Genomic DNA, 22,453 nt, shown 5'->3' on the forward strand with positions numbered 1-22,453 from the left:
CGAATTCTTGTAACACTTAATATCCATCTCACCCATTTCTGCTTTGTCAGAGATTGGTTTTCGAATATTGTCTTGCCTCCTAGGTGAATTACCTGCTCCTGAAGGCAGAAACTACCTTATATACCTCATACATTTACATCCTTATATACCCCCATCATGCCTTGTCCAATTCTGAGAATAAGCAACAAACACAGGTTGACAGCAATGACATCATTTAAGCACAGTGCACTACAGAGGCTACCAGTAGGAGCTTCGAATCACGTAGAGCTCAGGCCACATCTTGCCCCCATCATTTACTATGACCTTAGACAAGTTAATTCTGAGCGTGGTTCACAATGCATATGAAGTATGAGGCACAGGGTGTGGCATAGAACTACCATTTGCTAAGCAGTTACCATTGTTGTGTGGACAGCTTTCACTCAAGTAATCACATTCTACAACTTACCTTGTTTTCAACTTGAGTAATTAGGGGAGCGTCTTCGTAACCTGCTTATTCTGGTTCTGGAAACCTCCTAAAAGCATTTCATGCTTGTTTCAGAGAATAGCTATTCTAGCTATGATTTTTTTCATCTGACCTTTCATCAGTGCTGTCCTAGAATTGAGCCCTCCTTTAGAAGGTATCCTTGCTTCTTATCCCTAATAAGCGTTTTCAGAAAAGGGATACTTTGTCAAATGATAACTCACCCAAGGTCTCCATCCAGATTTTCAAATACTTCGCCTCCAACAGTTTCATTATCTGGATTCAGACAGATTTCTATCATGTTATAAAGGGCATTTTGACCCCAATCACTGTCTTTCCGAGCTTTATTAAAATGTCGAAGGGCATCATTTGGTTCTCCAGTATACCTTGTTAGATGTTTAAAAAAGAAAAAAAAATCACTTATTTCAATCATTGACTACAAACTTTAAGTCATTTATAACCTCTTTGGTAAATAAAATCATTAACATATTTTGAAATGCAGTTTTATCTTAAGACAAATGAAAGGTTATCTACTTTATTCACAAGGAAGAAAATAACTATTACGTAGTATTTAATCACGAATAGATTTACCAAAGATATAGTCCTTTACAGTACTGAAATCCTGGCTCCAACTTTGCTCTGGAGTTACGTTTTTCAGCCATTGAGAAAAATCTTGGAACATCCTCAAGTTTGCCACATCTTCTCAGGAAATCAATTAAACGAGATAATGTCATATAATTATCTAGAAAGAAACAGTATTTCAGACATGGACAACATTTTATATTTCTTGTTTTGACAGTTATAATCCAATTTCATTAAAATATAGTTTACTTCAAATGAGCAGAATTTAAATATAAGCAAAATTAATGTCTTAGGGGTTATAAAGCCCTAAAGAGACTGTGTGAGCAACTGGATAAAGGTTCGGTTGGTCTGGACAGTGAGAGAAGCCAATCGATAAAATACAAGCCAATTTATTAAAATGTACATTTGTCATAACTTAATTTTCAGCTGTTCCTGGGACCCAAACCTACAAAGAGTCTCTGCATTGGTCATCTAAATCCTAAACTGTAAAATTCAGAAGGGTTGATGAGATTGCACAGGCCGAGTCTATCTCTGACCTCCTTTCTCACTCATTGCACCTAGGAAGGGGGTGAGAATGGTACCTTTTGGTGCTAATGTCTGGAGTGGGCAATTAGAAATTTTACTCTACACTTGCCTTATAATGTATATGTGACTAATTTACTGGATGTTAGCTTACCATAATATAACTGTAACAGATTAGTCCCAGTGTTTTAATCCTATTTTATCTTCTAAGAAAAAAGAATTGATTTAGTTCTTTGATGTCAAGTATAATTTCCTGGCAGATTCCTAGAAAGCCTTCTCCCAATTCTATCTAGTTCTTTCGCATCACTAAAATACTAAGTTTTGAGAAAAATTTTAAAATGTTTTTAAGATTGCAAAAATAATACATGGACATTTTAGAAAATTTGGAAAAACACAGAAAACTATAAAGAAGAAAAAAATCACTCATATTCCCACCAGCTGGAAATTAAAACATTTTGGTACAATTCCTTTCATATATTTATGAGTGAAAATCATTCTGACAATACTTAAATGCACGCTTAAAAATTTGTTTCTTTGCTTACATATATACAAAATTGAAGGCACATTTGGGATTTTAATTTTGGTTCAACATTACACAGTAAACATTTCCCAACTGTCAATAAACGGTCTTCAAAAATGGTTGATTTAAATGGCTGCATAATAGTCTATTATATTGATGGCTCACATTTTATTTCTCTATAGTTGTGCTTTGTTAGGTATTTGGGCTCTCAAGTTTCAGTTAGCACAGGATTCGTAGTAGTAGATTTGCAAAAATCCTCATTATATAAGTTATGCCGATCATTTTTGTAGAGTAAGTGAGAATTAAAAGACACAAACAAATGTTTTTTAAGCAATTTAATCCTTGATTTTATGTTCCAAGAAGAGAAAATATCCTATGATCTGGCAAGTCCACTTCTGGGTATATATATTCAAAAGAACTGAAAGCAGGGCATCAAGCAAATATTTGTACACCAGTATTTACAGCAGCATTACTCACAATAGCCAAAAGTGGAGACCACTCCAATGTTCATCATTTGATGAATGAATGAATGAATGAATAAATAAATAAATAAATAAGGGATATTATTCCACCTTAAAAAGGAAGAGAATTCTAACAACATGCCACAACTTGGATGAATCTTGGAAACATTACACCAAATGAAATGAGCCAGGCAAAAAATGACAAATACCACATTTCCACCTTACATAAAGTATAGTCGTCAAATTCATAGAGGGGAAGAATGGTGGTTGCCAGGGGATAGGGAGAGGGAACCTTGGGGAGTTAGTGTTTAATGGGTACAGAATTTTAGTTGGAATGATGAAAAAGTTCTAAAGATGAATAATGATAATGGTTGCAAAATAATTTGGATTTGCTTAATGTCACTGAACTGTACACTTAAAAATGGCTAAAATGGTAACTTTTATGCTATGTATTTTGTTATGTTACCACAATAAAAAAATATATAAAAAACCACTGTAGGCTCTCTATCATATGATGTCAAGATAATCTAGGTTATGACAACAGTATCATTTGCCTTCCTAGGCCTATAATCTTGGGTCTCAAGATTTTTTTCTTCCTGGTTTTTAGCATCACTAAAAAGTAGAGCATGGTAAGAATAGAGTTTCAGAAAAAGAGGATTCAAATGTATCACTCTTGTCATTTAGCTATACAAATTCAAGCAAATTACTCAAATTCTCTAAATCAAAGATTACTGATTTTCTTAAAATAGGAATATAATGTTGACCCTCAAAATGCCACTGAGACCAAATAAAACAAGATCATGAGAGAGCTTTAAAAATACAATGGTCATTAGGAATATTTACAAGTTCAAAAGTTTTGATAGGGGATCCCTGGGTGGTGCAGCGGTTTGGCGCCTGCCTTTGGCCCAGGGCGCGATCCTGGAGACCCGGGATCGAATCCCACATCGGGCTCCCGGTGCATGGAGCCTGCTTCTCCCTCTGCCTATGTCTCTGCCTCTCTCTCTCTCTCTCTCTCTCTCTCTGTGACTATCATAAATAAATAAAAATAAAAAAAAAAGTTTTGATAGGAACTAGGGGTATCTACCTATAATAAGTTCATGGAATCTAGAAGCTGTATTGGATGAGGCAGGACATAAAGGTTAAAATTTCTGGCCAGGGTAGCCCAGGTGGCTCAGTGGTTTAGGGCCGCCTTCAGCCCAGGGCATGATCCTGGAGACGCCGGATCGAGTTCCACGTCCGACTCCCTGCATGGAGCGTGCTTCTCCCTCTGCCTGTGTCTCTGCGGCTCTCTCTCTCTCTCTCTCTCTGTCATTAATTAATAAATAAAATCTTGAAAAATAAAAATAAAAAAATAAAATTTCTTGCCAGTTTTTTTTTTTTTTTAATGATATTGCTAATACATATGGTGCATCATATTGCTAATGTTTTCTAAAGTCAACGTTGGGAGGCTAGGTGATAATTATCACCTTGTAATATTATTGAAATGTATTACTATTCAAATACATTCAAATTATCATCACCACTGATAGATTAAATTACATTAATGTCTTTTGGTTAACCATGCAATCTGACAGCAGGCACATTTCCGTACTTAAGGAATCCATTGAAAACTGAAATGTATTACATTAAAAAAAAAAAAAAAACTTAGCCGTAATTGTTGTTGGATAGTGAGAAAATATCAAAATAATTATAGTGTGATGTGATATGGCATGAATAAGGTGCTACATGGAATTACAAGGCACAGAATTCCTAACTTTGCCTGCAGGAGGCTGGAGGTTTCACGCAGAATCAGCCTTCTGGGCAGCCTGAAGGCTAAGAGGAGGATCCCGCCAGGCAGCAAAGACATTCCGAGGGGGGCAGATGGTATGTGCGGAGACAGAGCAGTGATGCTCAGGGAGTGCTGGTAAGTCCAAGGTTTCTAGATCTTAAAGCAGAAAAAGAGGGGTAAGAGGTGCAAATGGACCAATAATTTAAGGCTATCTTATTATCAAAAGAATGCTGATTTTAGACTACCCTGGAGAGCCATCCTCAATTTTAAGCAAAAGAACAGCTTTTGATTTATGAAAGTGAGATGAAGTCCTATGAAGGTGTGGGGCAGCAGGAGCCGAGAGGCTGGAAGGTGAGTGTGGAACCTGCGCTGGCCGCCGGGTGACCAGGGGCTAGGAGAGGCCGCCTGTGTGTGATAGAGGCTCCTCTGCAGTCAGACCTGATGGGCCCTGTTCAGCAGTTGATGTGAAGGGAGGGAAAACCCAGAGAGAGACTTTGCCTGATGGAGATTTTGAAAGAGAAGAGGTGTCATCTGTCAAGAGAACAGTAATTCCACCCATAAGAAGGATTCTCTACTAAGATTAAGTCAAATTAGACAGTGTATTTCTGAAGTAAGCTAAAATACAGCATTAATTTAAGGTATGTGCTGCTAAGGATGACTTATAATCCATGCGGAAAGTATAAATACAGAGGTGTTAGAATAGTTCTGATAAAACAGATCTGTGAAAGGAGTCCTACTAGGAATAAAGCATAGAACACAAGATTAAAAACATAACAACGACATAGACAATGACAATTTTCTTGACATTTTATATTTTTAAATGTCTAGATATTTGAGTCATTCATTGATCCATTCAGCCAATAAACATTTCTTTTGCACCATCTATGTGTCAGGCAATGTACCCAATGCCAGGGATGTAAGATGAACGTGACGTGATCCCCACAAACTTGAGGAGTTTGCAGTTTTGTGGAGAAGACAAATATATGCACAAATATTTTCAGGCAATTGCTAAAAGAAATAAAGAAGTATATGAAGGGAGTTATCCAGGACTGGGGTAATCAATGCATCCCAGATCGTTGAGACCTTCTTTCTTTTAGTTTCGGAATTCCTGCATTATCTAGGGGATCCTTCAGTCTCAGGCAAATCGAGGTAAATGATCACCCTACTCAGCAGCACATAAGGCATCTTCTACTAAGTGGTGCCAGAAAGACACAAGCTTTTGTTCTTGGCAGAGGGTGAGTATATTTTGGACTATGTGTTGGGAAGGATAGTGAAGAAGAATAACGAAGGCAAAGTACACTATAGGCGAAAGGGAAAAGAAACACACAAGGATTTGGAGGTGTGGATACCCATCATTTGATGTTTGCTATTTCTGGAGTACAAGGTCCTTACGCTGAATTTACAAATAATTTATTTTGTACTTGTTTATAAACAGTCCAAAGCTGCCAGTCAATTTGACTATTATTTATTTTAAAAAAGTGCTGATGCTAAGTTACTTGGCTGAGATGAAATTCACATGACAGATGAGGGCTTCTTCAAATCTTCTAGGTGAGCATCCTAATGTCATCAAGGACTTAAAAATATTCACAAGGGCAAAGGTGTGTTTTTTAAAGAAACCAGGATGGATTATTCTCTCAGAGGAAAGTGCTGCTACATGGAAACAGCTGGAGACAGAAGGAAAATAGCATGTATGTTCCCTTAAGAGGCAGTTCAGAGAAGAAGGAAAGGACAAAACGGAGTCTGGAACCCAGGAGAGGAGCAGCAAGAGAAAAATAACAGGCTTAAAGCAAGCAAGAATCAGCTGTGGGCAACTGGGTGGGCAGGATGGGCCTGTATTTTGAACTCTCAGAGAGTAGAGGGGGTAAGGTGTTGACATAATTAACACAGAGCAGAAGCTGGGACCCATGGGGGCAAGAAACAACCAGGCGTCCCTCAAATTCAAGTTTTTTAAAGGTATAAGCATTAGTAACTATAACACATAGAGGGCTTATGGTTCTTGGAGTTGCCCTGCTGGAAGGAGAACCACCCTGGGTTCACACCATCCAAACTGGGGAGCTCTGATGGCCTGTGCCATCGGCCCACCATGGAGCCACCAGGGTTGACAAGAACTGAATGACAGCTCTAGGACTTCTCACTCTCCTTGGTAAAAACACAGCTAATACCAGGACTGTTTCCACCTTCCTTTCCTGTCCTCCCTATCCTTCCCCCCTCCCTCCTTCCGTCTCCCTTCTTTCCTTTGCTCCTTCCACTCTTCTTTCTATTCAATATTCACTGAGCATTAAGCTGACCAGATACTGTTCTAAGTCCTGGAAACACAGCAGCAAAGACACTTCCGGGCCACTTGATGTTTTTGTTCTGTGATTTATGATTTTTGTTTTGGGAGCACCTGGATGGTTCAGTGGTTGAGCGTCTGCCTTTGGCTCAGGTCATGATCCCGGGGTCCTGGGACGGAGTCCCATATTGGGCTCCCCACAGGGAGCCTCCTTCTCCCTCTGCCTATGTTATGTCTATGCCTCTCTCTCTCTGTGTCTCTCATGAATAAATAAAATCTTAAAAAAAATAATTTTTATTTTGGCTTCTTTTACAAGGGTGATATTAAAACACACACACAAGGTAGAAAGCAGAGCAGTAAGAGGTGTTATAGATACAGGATGGCCATGGAAGGGCACTCTCAGGAGACCAAAGAGAAAGGCAGAGGATTCAGGTGTCCTGTTGATACTGTGGAACCTTTGTGACACTCCCTGCATCATCTACTTTTAAACTTCTTGTACATAAGAGAAAAAATTAAAAAGCAATAATTACTTGGGCCACTGGAATTTCGAGGGGGGAGGGCATTCTCTGCTACTTTCTGTTTTCAGCAAAAAGCATTCCTAAACTGTCCAGAGGCAAGGAACAGAAACCAGGGTGAGTTACGGGAAGAGAGCAGTAAAAATCTATGTGAGAGATGACGGTGGAGACCAGGTGGCAGCAGCACAGGAGGCAAAAGGTGATGGGATTTCAGATTTACCCTGAAGGTAGAGCAAACAGGGGATCTGCTGACAGACGGGACGTGGTACAGAGAAAGATGAGCCAAAGGTCACTCTAAGGGTTAGGGCCTGGGATGCTAGGGTGGCTCAGGGCGCGATCCTCAAGTCCCAGGATCGAGTCCCATGTCAGGCTCCCTGCATGGAGCCTGCTTCTCCCTTTGCCTGTGACTTTGCCTATCTCTCTATGTCTCTCATGAATAAATAAATAAATCTTTTTTAAAAAGAAAGGGTTAGGGCCTAAGTGGGTAAGTAGTGATGCTATTTCCTAAGGAGAAGAATGAGAGAAGGAGTAGATTTGAAGGGAGGGAAAGATCCACTGTTCTCTGTGGACATGTTAGGCTTGAGATCCTGGGACAGCCGAGGGGGAATGTCAACAGGTGGTGGTGTGTAGGAGTCAGCACAGAGATGCACAGCTGCAAGACACCAGCACACACACAGCGCATAAAGCCACAGGCTTGGATGAAGTCAGCCAGTGGGCTGAATGGATTAAAAAAATATTAAAAAGTTCAAGAGCCACGGTCTAGAACATTCTGAGATTTACAGGTCATAAAGAGAAGACAGATCTAACAAAGGGGTGGACCATAGGAAGGGGAAAGCCCAGGTAAGGCTAGCAGGCCAGCAGCCAGTGAGAGCCCTTCTCGGGGAGGGGGGGGGGGCATGCTGAGCACAAAGAGCCCAGCAATCCACGCCAGAGCTAAGAAGTGGATGCACTGTGGAAGGAGCCTCGGTGTCCATCGACAGATGAATGGATAAAGAAGCTGTGGTCTATGTATACAATGGAATATTCCTCAGCCATCAGAAACGACAAATACCCACCATTTGCTTCCACATGGATGGACCTGGAGGGTATGATGCTGAGTGAAGTAAGTCAATCGGAGAAGGACAAACATTATATGGTCTCATTCATTTGGGGAATATAAAAAATAGTGAAAGGGAATAAAGGGGAAAGGAGAAAAAATGAGTGGGAAATATCAGAAAGGGAAACAGAACATGAGAGACTCCTAACTCTGGGAAACGAACTAGGGGTGGTGGAAAGGGAGGAGGGCGGGGGGTGGGGGTGACTGGGTGGCGGGCACTGAGGGGGGCACTTGACGGGATGAGCACTGGGTGTTATTCTATACGTTGGCAAATTGAACACCAATAAAAAATAAATTTATTGAAAAAAAAAGGAAGAAGTGGATGCAGGATCCAGCCGCACCGAGTGGCTGGCTGCCCTGCAGAAGGGGCTGCCCTGGGCCCCGGGGGCGAGCCGACACAGGGGACACAGCATGGGTGGACGCCGCCTACAGGAAATCTGCTAGGAAGGACAATGCAAGAATGGAGCAGCAGCTGGAAGGAAGAGTAACTGGAGAGTTAAGAATGGGTTCAGCAAGGGGCTCTCACACCAGGCTCCTTGCAGACAGAGGAAACCAAGAAGGGGGCAGGAGAGAGAAGTGGAGGGGGAGAGCCCTCCAGGAGGAGGGGGCTGCGCATGGGGGGCACACCCGGGGAGGACAGTCGCTGGGGGCAGGCAGGCCTGGTGACAGGCCGATGGAGACCTTCTCTTCCAGTCGTTCCTCCGACTCAAGTAGGAGGCAGCATTTTTAGCTGAGAACAGGGAAGGGGGAAAGGGGACTGGAGGCTTGAGGAGGGAGGAGAAAGTGTACAAAGCAGTTGGAGTGAGAGAATTCACTAGAGAAACACAGCAGCTGCCAGGCAGCATGTGAGGGCCCACTGGGGTCTGTGGTCATAATTTAACGGGAGGCAGTCAATGGTGTTGCGTTTGCCTTACAGCTCTTCCTGCTGCTCAAGGGCAAGCGTGGAATACGTGGACAGCTGGGTTCACCCGAGGCTTCCCTAACAGGCAAAGGAGGAGAAGAGAAGTGCTTGTGTTATAAAAACATAATCAGTGGATATTTACCTGGTTTGCGCTCTAAAAGCTGCTGTAAATGAAACACCGCTTGTTCATAGTCCTGTTTTCTGAACATGAGGTCGGCCATCATCTATAAAGGTAAAAGTTGGTTCTAAAAATATTGCCGTATTGACAAAGCGTATCCTTTCCTGTCAAGGTTTAGGGCTACGTAAACACACACGAAAAACAAGAGGAGGGCAAAGTTTATAAAAAGGAGCCGCTTAAAATTCAAGTATACCTTCAGCAGATTAGCCCTGATATCAGCCTAACGGGAGATAATTAAAGATGTGAAACAGATCGCTCTGCTCACAAAACTTTATTTTTAGCAGAAAATATGTCTCAAGTGGTTATTTTAAAAATAGAAATTTGAAGGGAATTGCACGCTCTATGTGTTATCATAGAAAAGATGCCTCCCTGGACGTGGCTAAAATGACGAGAAGATTTTTAAAGACCCCAAACACTCTTAAACCCTAAATATTTCAAAGGAATAAAATGAGCAAGATCTACTGAGCTTTTCTTATTGTGTGTTTTAGAAGGGATACTTTTTAAATTTCTTTTTAGCTATAATGATAACTTTCAGTGAACCTCACACACTGTCATCTATGTAGCTGTTTGAAAAGCAATGCACACCTCAACCCAGGCAAAAATGAGGAAGCAAAGCAAAACTCAGAAACACACCATCTTAGAATGACAGTTTTTTTTTTTCTGTAACTCCAAAAGTCCCACAGAAACTTTTAAATGAGTCCAGCATCTCTGGCTAAGTACAAAAAACTTAGTCTTTAGCAAATGGTAGCTTTATCCCGTGAACTCCTCCTGACGAAGGATCCTCTTAGGCATGAAGGAAAATTAACGAGACCCAAAAGCGTAAGTAAAGGCTAGACTGGGTTTACTATTCTTTGTTTCTTAAGAAACAAAAAGATTCTTGATCTTTATGGGTAAAATGTATTAATGATGTTAAAAATATTATTTCTTCCAAAAGCCAACACAAGCTAGGCCTAAGTATTAGTTTTATCGGGGTAAAATTTGAAACCTCCACATGGAATATAAAACACAATGCCTTGGGGATCCCTGGGTGGCTCAGCGGTTTAGCACCACCTTCGGCCCAGGGTGTGATCCTGGAGACCTGGGATCGAGTCCCATGTCGGGGTCCCTGCCTGGAGCCTGCTTCTCCCTCTGCCTGTGTCTCTGCCTCTCTCTCTGTGTCTCTCATGAATAAATAAATAAAATCTTCAAACAAACAACAAAACAAAACAAAACCACAATGCCTTTACAGCACTGAAGTCTCCTGGACTAACCATGGTGGCAGCCTCATTGTCCTGGTCACTCTGGAGAAGTAGAGCACACTGCCGAAGGCAGGCATCAGGGTCTTCCTGTGCCAGGTATAATCGTGCCAGCTCCAACATTATCTGTACAGAAAAAGTGCAACACCAGTCAGAAACTGTTTTGGAATAAAAAATTAATAAGGAAAATGTCTGGACATGGATTACACTTTAGTTGACCAAAAGTGATTGCAGTAAACATGCCCAGCACGACAGGCAGGAAAACTATAGGCATGTTCGGCTCTACTTTCTCCGATACTGGAAAAAAAGGAAAAGAGAAACACAAAGCACTGTGGAAAGGATGCTGGTCTTAAACCAGATAGTAGATTCTAGTCTAGGCTTCTCCACGATGGGCCCAAGTCCCTGTTACCTCTTGAAACCTGTTTGCTCATTTGAAAAATAAAAACCTTGAAGCAGATAATTTCTAAGGTATCCTTCAGATTTGAAACTATGATTCCAACTCCTTTAGCTGTCAATAAACAAGGTACCTGTTTGGTTATACCTTAAAGTTTCTTTTTGCCTTACATCTGAGTTGTATTAATTTTAAAAGGTTCAATTTAAAACCTTAAATTCTAACATAGGGTTGTCTTTTGTTCTACATCATGAAACAAACAATCCAATCATGAAATGGGCAAAAGACATGAAGAGAAATCTCACAGAGGAAGACATGGACATGGCCAACATGCACATGAGAAAATGCTCTGCATCACTTGCCATCAGGGAAATACAAATCAAAACCACAATGAGATCCCACCTCACACCAGTGAGAATGGGGAAAATTAACAAGGCAGGAAACCACAAATGTTGGAGAGGATGCGGAGAAAAGGGAACCCTCTTACACTGTTGGTGGGAATGTGAACTGGTGCAGCCACTCTGGAAAACTGTGTGGAGGTTCCTCAAAGAGTTAAAAATAGACCTGCCCTACGACCCAGCAATTGCACTGTTGGGGATTTACCCCAAAGATTCAAATGCAATGAAACGCCGGGCCACCTGCACCCCGATGTTTCTAGCAGCAATGGCCACAATAGCCAAACTGTGGAAGGAGCCTCGGTGTCCATCGAAAGATGAATGGATAAAGAAGCTGTGGTCTATGTATACAATGGAATATTCCTCAGCCATTAGAAACGACAAATACCCACCATTTGCTTCAACGTGGATGGAACTGGAGGGTATTATGCTGAGTGAAGTAAGTCAATCAGAGAAGGACAAACAGTGTATGTTCTCATTCATTTGGGGAATATAAATAATAGTGAAAGGGAATAGAAGGGAAGGGAGAAGAAATGTTGGGAAATATCAGGAAGGGAGACAGAACATAAAGACTCCTAACTCTGGGAAATGAACTAGGGGTGGTGGAAGGGGAGGAGGGTGGGGGGTAGGGGTGAATGGGTGATGGGCACTGAGGGGGGCACTTGACGGGATGAGCACTGGGTGTTATTCTGTATGTTGGTAAATTGAACACCAATAAAAAATTAATTTATTAAAAAAATAATAAAAAATAAATTACAAAATAAAATAAAATAAAATAAAACCTTAAATTCTAACATAGGGTTGTCTTTTGTTCTACATCATGAAATAAGTCTATCAGAGACAAATACCATATGAGTTCACTCAGATGTGGTGTTTAAGAAACAAAACCAAAAAGCAAAGGGGAAAAAAAGAAGACAGGGCAGCATAAACCAAGAAATAGACTTTTAACCACAGAGAACACATGGAAGGTTACCAGTGTGTGTGTGGGGGGGGTGGGGAATGGGTGAAATAAGTGATGGGGATTAAGGAGGGCCCTTGGAGTGATGAGCACGGGGTGTTGTGTGGAAGTGCTAAATCACACTATATGGTACATCTGTAACTAATATTACTGTGTGTTAACCAGAACTTAATTTAAAAAAAGGAAAAAAAAGAAAAATATACGTCTTTTTTTTTTAAAGAAATAAATCATCTATCAAGTTCTGAGAGAGTAACAGGATTTTAGTTTACATGACCAGACACGATCCAGATATTTGAGATTGAGAAATTGTTTTACAGTGATTACTAAAATACAGATTAATATAAAAAAAACTCCAGAGCTTATGGATGTTCTTTATAACACTTTACCATAATAATTTTTAAAGCTCTAATATTAGTGTAAGGCATCATATAAGTATTTTGAAGAATTTCTAGGAAAGATGCTTATTTTTCAGCTTGTATTTTTATGACGTTTTTCTTTTCTTTCTTTCTTTCTTTTTAAACAAATAAGCTGGTCAGAATTTTACATTTGGGGCCACAGTATAACAAATGACATCTGGAATAAAAGGTGGTGAAAATTTTACAAAGGTACTGACCTTATTATCTGTTTCACAGTGAACAAGAGCCTCTCTATAAAACTTAATTGCTTTTTCATAGTCTCGCTGAGCAACAGAATGTTTTGCAATCCCTGCACAAATTTCAGCTGCTAACTGTTTCTGTGCGGGAGCTGCGTCTGGCTGTTCCATCTGAACACGCTTTAGTACCCGAGTTTGTAATTCTCGAGCCTAGAAAAAAAATAAGGATAAAAAGGAATTTAAAAAAGAAATAGAAAATAAATGAAACAATTCTCAATAACTCACACGCAGCATAATTTTACAGAAGATCTACTTATGCCTTATTGGCCCTCAATCTAACAAAGCCTGATCCAAGGAAAATGTCTTAATTGAGGTCTTAAACATGCGCTTGTTTGCAAATGAGCCAGCATGCACGTATCTTTCCAACTGAAGTACACAAAAATTACTGAGTCTTTTCCCACTGTAATCAGGATTATGTACAGAAAGCTCACTAAGGAGGAAATGCAGCCATGAAACAAATATTTGAAAAAAGAATCTAGGTGCTGTAATTAAATAAGTGGAAATGTAAAATGTTTATTAAATTAATAAACTACTATCTAAACATTATTAAATCAAATATTGGCAAGTCTCAGGCAGTAAGTACATCCATATATTGTTGATGACATACAAATGAATCCAATCTTCCTGGAGAACACCCTCACAAAACATGCTAACTCGATAAACTAACCAGACTATTGAATCTAGCTGGTTTACTCTTTGGAAGGTTATTATGGATATTACTTAGAAGAAAAAAAGAAAACATGTTATCTGTCATAAGAGAAAAAATATCTTTTGTTTGTCGTAAAAACAAAGAAACAACAAGAAAAAAACAAACCTGAGAGCAACTCAAATGTCTAATGACAGAGAAATGACTATTGACTGGCAGAGTATATGTAAGGTCCAATGCTAAACACACCCAGGAAGGGGTGGGGGGCGCCTTCGAGGTGAGAAGGTACAGTAGGTTGCTAAGCTGGAAGATTATGGGCCCTACTACCTACATGTTTGATTTCTGAAACACTGAGACCTTCCTTTCGTAATTGATAGAGAAATCCTATGTTTTAGGTCTTCACAATAAAATTTAACTTTGAGCTATAGATAAGCATCCACTAATGCATTCATGCATTCATTTAACAAAGAATAAATGGCCACCATCTGCCACACATTCTGCTACACACAGGGAGTCCTTCTGGGCACTCTTGTCAAAATGTTGGTTGACAATTGGTCTTTGATGAAGATGGTCTAAAGCTGAGTATTCTTTAGAACCAGAGGTCATAATATTAATTTAAGGCATCATAATAAGCGTTCTTTTAGAAATGAAAGAGGAAAGATTAGAAAATAATGGTGTATAGAGCATGTAGTAAAGATTAATACTGTTTCATGAAATTTTTATTTTGGTTATACTAATGTATGTTTACTTAAGTACAGAGGCATGTGTACACAGGATTGTTTCATGTTTTGTTGTACCAGCAAATATTGGTGTGCATGGTTTTGCACATAGGTGCACAAACATCCACTCTTACACACAAAAAAAACTCTGAAACAATTGGTCTAAATAGAGTGATTGTATCTTTCTGTTTCGCAGTATCTTTTACACCTGTTGTGCCAGCTTAATTATTAATTCTACCTTCTTCCCCTTCAAAAGTATTTGACTTGAATCATAAATTCTATGGTTATCCTACATCTCAAGGATATACAATTCATTCTCTAAATAGTCTAATTTTTACCCCTGCATCAACTAAATCTCTACAAAGTCAGATAAGATCTCATTAGCCTAATGGCCTAGATGTTGTGATGCTTTGCATTTTCTTTTAAGAATTTATGTATTTATTTGAGAGAGAGAACATGAATAGGGAGAGAGAAGCAGGCTCTTTGAAGAGCAGGGAGCTAGATATGGAGCTCAACCCCAGGATCCCAAGACCCTGACCTGAGCCAAAGGCAGATGCTTTAACTGACTAAGCCACCCAGTCACCCCTATGCTTTGCGTTTTCTTAAAGGTAAATAATCAGGGCACAGTTTTTGAGCACAAAATTTTTGCATTTCCTATTAAAGGCATTTCATAAAATAATACTCATAAATTATTATAAGTATATAGTATTAGGAAACATACAGAATAATTTTTTTGAATAATTGATACTATTCCCTATGCTTTCTCTTGGATTCCAGAAAGATCAGAACTAAATTTAATTATCTGTTACAATAAGTATATACAACGATCATTAGGAAACATTTTCATATAGAATAATTTTTTTTGAATAATTGATACTATTCCCTATGCTTTCCCTTGGATTCCAGAAAGATCAGAACTAAATTTAATTATCTGTTACAATAACTATGTTAACTTTGATTGTCAATATATTTAACTTTTTTCTTCCTCTTATTTTATAAATTCCCTAAATCCTTGGATAAAATGAAGTATAAACATCTTATTCCACAGACTTAAATACAATCTGTTCATATTAATGAAAACTACATATAAAGTTATAAAGTCATAAAATTGTTAGTGTTTTATGGCATATAGGTTGTTTATATCAGATTTAGATTTTATTTTCACAAAAAAATGGTTAATATGCCAAAAGTTGACTTTTTTCCCCCTATATTTGTTCCTGAAATTAAAAACTTAAAGTAAGTTTCCTTTCAGCCCCTCGGTTTAAAATTTTAAGCACCTATCATGGAAGACAGATTTTTTAAGATGATTCCCATGATCGTCACTTCTTGGTCTTCACTCCCTTGTACGATCATCACCCCTCTCTGTGTGAGGTGTAACCTTAACTTGCTTGTAACCAATAGAACATGGCAAATATGATGGAATGTAACTCCCATGATTACAGCACATAAGACTCTGTCTTGTTAGCAGACTCATTCCACAGTCCTCCTCCCTTGCTGACTTTGAATAAGATATGTAGTCATATTAGCTGGCCTACCAGGGAAAGAGCTAAAGAACTTCTAGGATCTGAGAATCTCTAGGATCTGCAACAAGGAGCAAACAAGAAGCTGGAGCTCTTGTCTTATAGCCTTGAGGGAATGAATTCTACTAATAACCTATATAAGCTTGGAAGTAGATCCTCCACCAGGTAAGTCTCTAGATGAGGACCCAGCCCTGGTTACAACTTGACTATCTTGACACCTTGTAGAGGACCCAGCTAAACCATGCCCAGAATACTGACCCACAGAAACTGAAAAAAATAAATGTCTTCACCAACTAAAATTTATGCTAATTTGTTACACAGCACAGAAAACTAATGAGTCAAGTATTTGCTAGGGGCATAAAACATGAGACTATACCCACACTCATGGAAATTTTAATTTTAGCAGAAAGATACATAATAAAATAACTACCACAAATTATGAGTTTTATGGCTGAGAAATACCAGTCCCTGTAGGAGTACATAATACGAAACCTAACCTAGTCTTGGAGGTGAAGTGAGATTTAAAGAATTATTGGTAGTCACAACCAGGTGAATTTGGGAGAAAGAAGGGAGATGGAACTAGAATATAGGCATTAGGAATTACAGGTGAGGGATACTATTGCTTAGCCAGAGAATTAGAAGGAAAAATGGCTAGAAATACAGAGAAAATTTACATCAGGTAAGTTTGTTAAATTATTTGGTTTTTATTCTAGAAGGAAGCTTTTTCTATAGGGGAATTACTACTACATGTTTATAAGCCATGGAGTGACAAGATCAGGTCTGCCTTTCAGACTAATTATGCTGGTGTTGGAAGAGAATAGGGATCAGTGAGGAGGCTATTGGAGGCATCTGGCAAAAGATAATGCTGGACGGGGCTAAAAGGTGACAGAGATGGAAAACTGTAGAGTTATTTCAGAAATCTGACATTTTTAGAAAATAAAATTAATAAGACTCGGGGCTTCCTTAAATGTAGTACGTTTTTCCACTCCCTAAAATGTTTAGCAACTATGCAAAAATACTGTGATGGAATCCTTCAAGTCCTATAATTTGGGGATTAGCCTCAGTAAATGGCTCCTAAATAAATGAACTTAAAATATCAAAAACTTTTATGACTTTATAAGTTTTTATTTGAACTGTAACTCAAGATATATCATTTTGGAGATAAGAATGCAGAGAATGTTAACAAGAAGAATTTTATGGTTCTTTACATTTTATTAAAGATGAATAATCTCTGTGCTACAACATATAAGCTTAAAATTAGTAAAATTTGGTTCATTGACATTGTCTAACCATGTATATTGTTTATTCTCCTCTTAGTGTTGCTTGATGTATCTGCTCAGATAACATAAGGACTCATGTAACCAGGGCAGCTGGGACTAGCAGTATTTATAAAAAGGTAAAACAGGCCAAAATCACTTCTGAAATATTTTCGAAGTCTGAATTTACTAAAATTACATGTTCCTTGTAGCTAATGGTAGCTAACCTAAGGCTAGGTATAATTTTCTTATCATGTGATCAGAAAATACGGATTAAAACATACCAACAATTAAGGATAAGATATTAACATTTTAAAGATTACATGTTGTAATGAAATCATAAACTTAGATGGGTATCACAGAAATCAATTCATTCACAACTAGAATAAAAAAATTGGACATTTTGACAAGTTATTAAAATATGTTATTTTACACATATAAACACACACACACACACCACTGTTAGCTAATGCTCAAAGTCAAAATACTTGATACCTTTTTTGAAGAATGCAGAACTCTTTTGAGTACGTGAAAATTAGGTCAAAAGGTGGCAAGTAGTGTGGTCTCCTAAACACAGGATTACTAGTGAAGTGCTCTATGTTCCACTTCAAGCTCAGAAAAGATGTAGGATAAATCAATCAACGAACCTGACTTAATAGACACATGTTGAACTAAGCACTCAGTAATGACAGAAACACATTATTTCAAATCTACATGGAACCTATACCAAGATGGATTATAAGACAGAAAGCAAGCTTTAACAAATATCAAAGGATTGAATCGTTCAAACTATGTCTTTGACCACGATGGAATTAAACTAGAAACCAATATTCAAAAGATAACAAGGACTGAAATATAGAGAACAAACTGGTGGATGCCAGAAGGGAGGGTATGGAGGGATGGATAAAATAGGTGAAACTGATTAAGAGGTACCAAAAAAAAAAAAAAAAAAAAAGATAGCAAGAAAATCAGAACTGCTTGGAAATAACCAAGGAGGCAATCAAAGTGGAAAGGAGGGATATTATGAACTGAGTAATAATAAACTTCATTTATTATTTAAAGTTTAAAGGAGGTAGCTAAAGCAATGCTTAGAGAAAAATCCATTACCTTAAAGGAACAAGAACAGAACTAATGCCAACTAATCCATTATCTAACATACTATTTGAATAAGCTAGGCAAAGATCAGCAAACCAAATCCAAAGAAAGTAGAAGAATTTAGTTAATAACCTAAAAGGAAAAACATTAATGAAGCATTAAAGGCAAAAGTTGTTTTTTTTAAAAATATTAAGATAATGCTTGCCATAATTTATATTAATAGTAGAAGGAAAATAAAACAAAATCTCCTATATCAGGATCATAAGATAAGTCCTTTTTATAGTACTTGCAGACATTCGAAAATAAGATATAATGAAGAAATTGATGTCAATCAACTGGACAATTTGATGAACAAATTACTTGAAAATTCAACAGTTCAAACTAATATAAGAAGTTTAAAAATAGTCTAAAAATCTGGAGATGTTGAATTCACTAATAAAAACCTTCCATCAATGAAGGAAGATCCAAATGGGTTTTAAGATCCAAATGGGTTTTAATATTGAATTGTTCTAAACATAAAGAAATAGCAACAGTCTTAGAGATCCAATCTCCCTCATGAACACAGATATACAAATTTTGAACAAAATATTAGTATCTTTAAATTTCAGCAATATCTTTTTAAAAATCACAACAAAGTGACATTTATTTAAGGAAAATAAGGTTTAACATTTGAAAATCAACCGATTTAATACACCACATTAACAGGGGAAAAATAGGAGAAAAGTCATGAGCATCTTGACAGCTGCAGAGAGTGCAGTTGATAAAATTTAAGTCATCTATTTAAAAAATTGTCAACAAAATAGAAATCGAAAAATCATCAAAAACCATCAGCTGCTTAGGAATACAATTAAGCAAATGTGTAGAAAACCTCTTCTTAGAAAACCTCAAAATATTAAGAGAAATTAAGGAAGATATAAATAAGCAAAAGAGAAAAAAATGAGTTCAAATTCTGCCTTTGACCTAGTCATGTGACTACACAAATTATTAAACCAAGTTTCTCAGCTCTAAAAGAGGATTAAAAATATCAACTCATTCTAACTGTTATAATAATTAGCAATAACACATTTAAGCAGTACAATCCATTGGCATTCAATCATTATTTCTATTTTGGCTTATTTTCTGTGGCAGTTGGGCTGAAATAAATTGTCTTCCTCTTATATGTGGCATATTCCCTTCTGCTCTGACCTCCCACCCCACAACCATTCAGAAACAAATGCATATACCTGTTGTAATGAAGTGATTGCATCATCAGGTCTTTCCATTTTACTATAAACTTTTGCTAGAAGAACATGAGAACGTCCATCTTCCATTAGAGCTGACAGTTCATTTACTATAAAAGAAGATAGTGAGAACAAATATTCATTTTAAATGAATATTTACATTTTCTACAAGTTTTGATAGTGGTCTTACAAAAGAACGATTTGACTAATAGTGAAAAAAAGTTGAAAAACTTTGTTGGTTAACTGAAGAATGGCCAAATTAAAAAAAAAGAAGATTTAGGATAAAAACTAGCTGGAAGAAAAGTTAAAGGACTAGATAACAACAAAGTTTTCCTTTTTCTTTTTTTTTTTTTAAGGATTTTATTTATTTATTCATGAGAGACACAGAGAGAGAGGCAGAGACACAAGGCAGAGGGAGAAGCAGGCTCCATGCAGGGAGCCCGACGTGGGACTCGATCCTGGGTCTCCAGGATCACACCCTGGACTGAAGGCGGCACTAAACCGCTGAGCCACCCGGGCTGCCCCAACAAGGTTTTCCTTAAAAGTGTATTAAAAGATAACAATGTAACAACACATAGGAATTTCAATTTTCATTTTTAAGCCTATAAACATCTTTGTTTATTGAGATCATTAAAAAATAATAGAGACAAGTTGCTATGGGCAATTAAGAAGGTAACTGCTGTTTTTAAAATAACAGGTACTTGATACGTGATGAAATATGGACCTTCAGAGCACCAACTTTGATGGCAATATGGTTTCAAATCTAGGCCTTCTCATTTACTAGCTATTTAACCTTGAAAAAGGTACTGATCCATTTTGTGCTTCTCTTTCATCTGTAAAATAGCAGAAATAACAGTACCTATCTCATAGGGTTGCTATAAAATTTAAAAAGTTAATAAGTTATGAAATAAGTTGCATATGCAAAGCAATTAAAATAATCTCGTTAAGTACTATTTGAATACCTGGTATTATTACTTAGTGATTTAAGAGCAATAAAAAAACCCTAGATAAGTAACAAAAATATGTTTCTTCCACTATCAAGTGCCACATGTATATCAAAGTGGTTTATATATATTATTTATTTCAAATCTCAGCCTGAGGGGCAGGTTCCATTATTGCTATTTTACAGGTAAGAAAAGCCATGAGATGGCACAGGAACGAGGAGACTGTCACATGGGTCAGAGGAGTAATGTTGCGTACATGAGAAGGGCCCCATAGCTCTCTCTGAAGACTCTCTGAGGGAAATGGGAGATGGCTGTGAGCTTGAGCAGACAAGAGCAGATCTATTTCGTTTAAAGGCTCAATGTACCTTCCCTACGACCCACCAATTGCACTACTGGGTATCTACCCCAAAGATACAGATGCAGTGAAATGCCAGGTCACCTGCACCCCAATGTTCATAGTGGCAATGTCCACAACAGCCAAACTGTGGAAGGAGCCACGATGTCCTTCAACAGATGAATGGATAAAGAAGATGTGGTCTATATATACAATGGAATATTACTCAGCCATCAGAAAGGATGAATACCCACAATTTGCTTTGAAGTGAATGGAACTGGAGGGTATTATGTTGAAATAAGTCAATCAGAGAAGGACAATCATCATATGGTTTCACTCATACATGGAATATAAGAAATAGTGAAAGGGATTATAAGGAAAAGGAGGGGAACTGAGTGGGAAATATTAGAGAGGGAGACAAACCACGAGCGAGTCCTAACTCTGGGGAACAAACAGGGTTGGGGAAGGGGAGGTGGGCAGGGGGTGGGGTGACTGGGTGACGGGTACTGAGGAGGGCACTTGACGGGATGAGCACTGGGTGTCATACTGTATGTTGGGAAATTGAATTTAAATAAAAACAAATGGAAAAAAATAAAATAAAATGTAAATAAATAAATAAAGGGCTCACTGCAGCTGCCAGGTTGAGAGAAGCTACAGCAGGGCTGTGGGGCTGAGGACGGAATAGGGAGTAGAGGTGGCAGGTCACTGCCACAATCCACTGGAGACGACAGCAGCTTGTACAGGGGGGCAGCTGTGGAACCAGTGACCCAGAGTGGGGTTCTGAATATATTCAGAAAGTATAATCAACAGTCGGGGACCAGGGTGACAGCTAGGATTTGGGCTCTCAGCACGGCCAAGAGGATGAAGCTGTTACTGAGACAAAAAAGGCTACAAGGGGAAGAGATGTGGGGAGGCAGCTCAGGAATTCCTGTGCAGACAGGCCAAGTTTAAGATGCTTATTAGAACCCAAGTGCTACTTCTGCTACATGAAGGTGGGCGTGTCAAGGAAACTGAGCCTTACATTGTCGATTTAAAGACGGGGGTAATCATAATCACCTCAAAAACAAATGTGGACATTAACGAAATTATAATGAAATGCTCAACAAATATTTATTACGTGAAAGCATTTATATTACAAAAATGTCATAAACTTACACCCATATAAGCAGAACGTGCCACTTGAATCTCTCTTCTTTTATAACTTTTTCAAAACTGCATATGCACATGTAAGGCCATCTGTAGTGTTTCAAGCAAGGTCTGACAGACCCATGTAAATATTTTTATGAAACTAATAACACTTTATATAGTAAATGCATCCAAAATCAGAAGAATTTAAATACCGACTTCATCAAAGCAAATTAAAATACCATTTTGAAAACCTAGGAAACGTACAGTGGGCTGACCTTATCATGTATCTGAAGACATTTACAGTGGACATGACACTGGCAAAAGCAAAATAACTCAGGGCAACAAAATGGAAGGTTCCCAGAAGCAGTCATACATATAAGTAAGTTTATTATATGATAAAAGTGGCATTTCGATAAATGGCACTGAAATAAAATTGTTCTCCATTTGGCAAACTATATAGTAAAAAACTGTATGTGGATTAAAGCACAAAAATTAGAGTTCTACAAAAATTCCAGAAAAATATAAAAGAATATTTTTACAATGTTAGGATGAGGGAATTTTTTTTTTTTTCTGAGCATGATAGGAAATTTGGGACTCAGAAAAAGAAAAGATCAGTATATGTGATAATTAAGTATTCTATCTGAGGAAATAAATTCAATTGAAAAAACAGAACAAAAGGATAGGC

At 38.0% G+C, this 22,453-nt stretch overlaps 1 protein-coding gene across 1 annotated transcript in view; it reads right to left on the reverse strand.

Moving 5' to 3' along the window:
- Positions 1-22,453, reverse strand: part of TTC21B (tetratricopeptide repeat domain 21B) — a 78,983-nt gene that overhangs the window by 17,283 nt on the left and 39,247 nt on the right. Inside the window, exons 19-24 of the mRNA XM_025994123.2 lie at positions 19,366-19,472; positions 12,868-13,056; positions 10,526-10,636; positions 9,240-9,321; positions 1,052-1,202; positions 685-846 (exon numbers count right to left, since the gene is read on the reverse strand). Of these exons, the coding sequence (XP_025849908.2) occupies positions 685-846; positions 1,052-1,202; positions 9,240-9,321; positions 10,526-10,636; positions 12,868-13,056; positions 19,366-19,472 (802 nt within the window). The remainder of the gene's footprint in view (positions 1-684; positions 847-1,051; positions 1,203-9,239; positions 9,322-10,525; positions 10,637-12,867; positions 13,057-19,365; positions 19,473-22,453) is intronic.

Source organism: Vulpes vulpes, chromosome 3, assembly GCF_048418805.1.
Source record: "Vulpes vulpes isolate BD-2025 chromosome 3, VulVul3, whole genome shotgun sequence".
Taxonomy (NCBI): Eukaryota; Metazoa; Chordata; class Mammalia; order Carnivora; family Canidae; genus Vulpes; species Vulpes vulpes.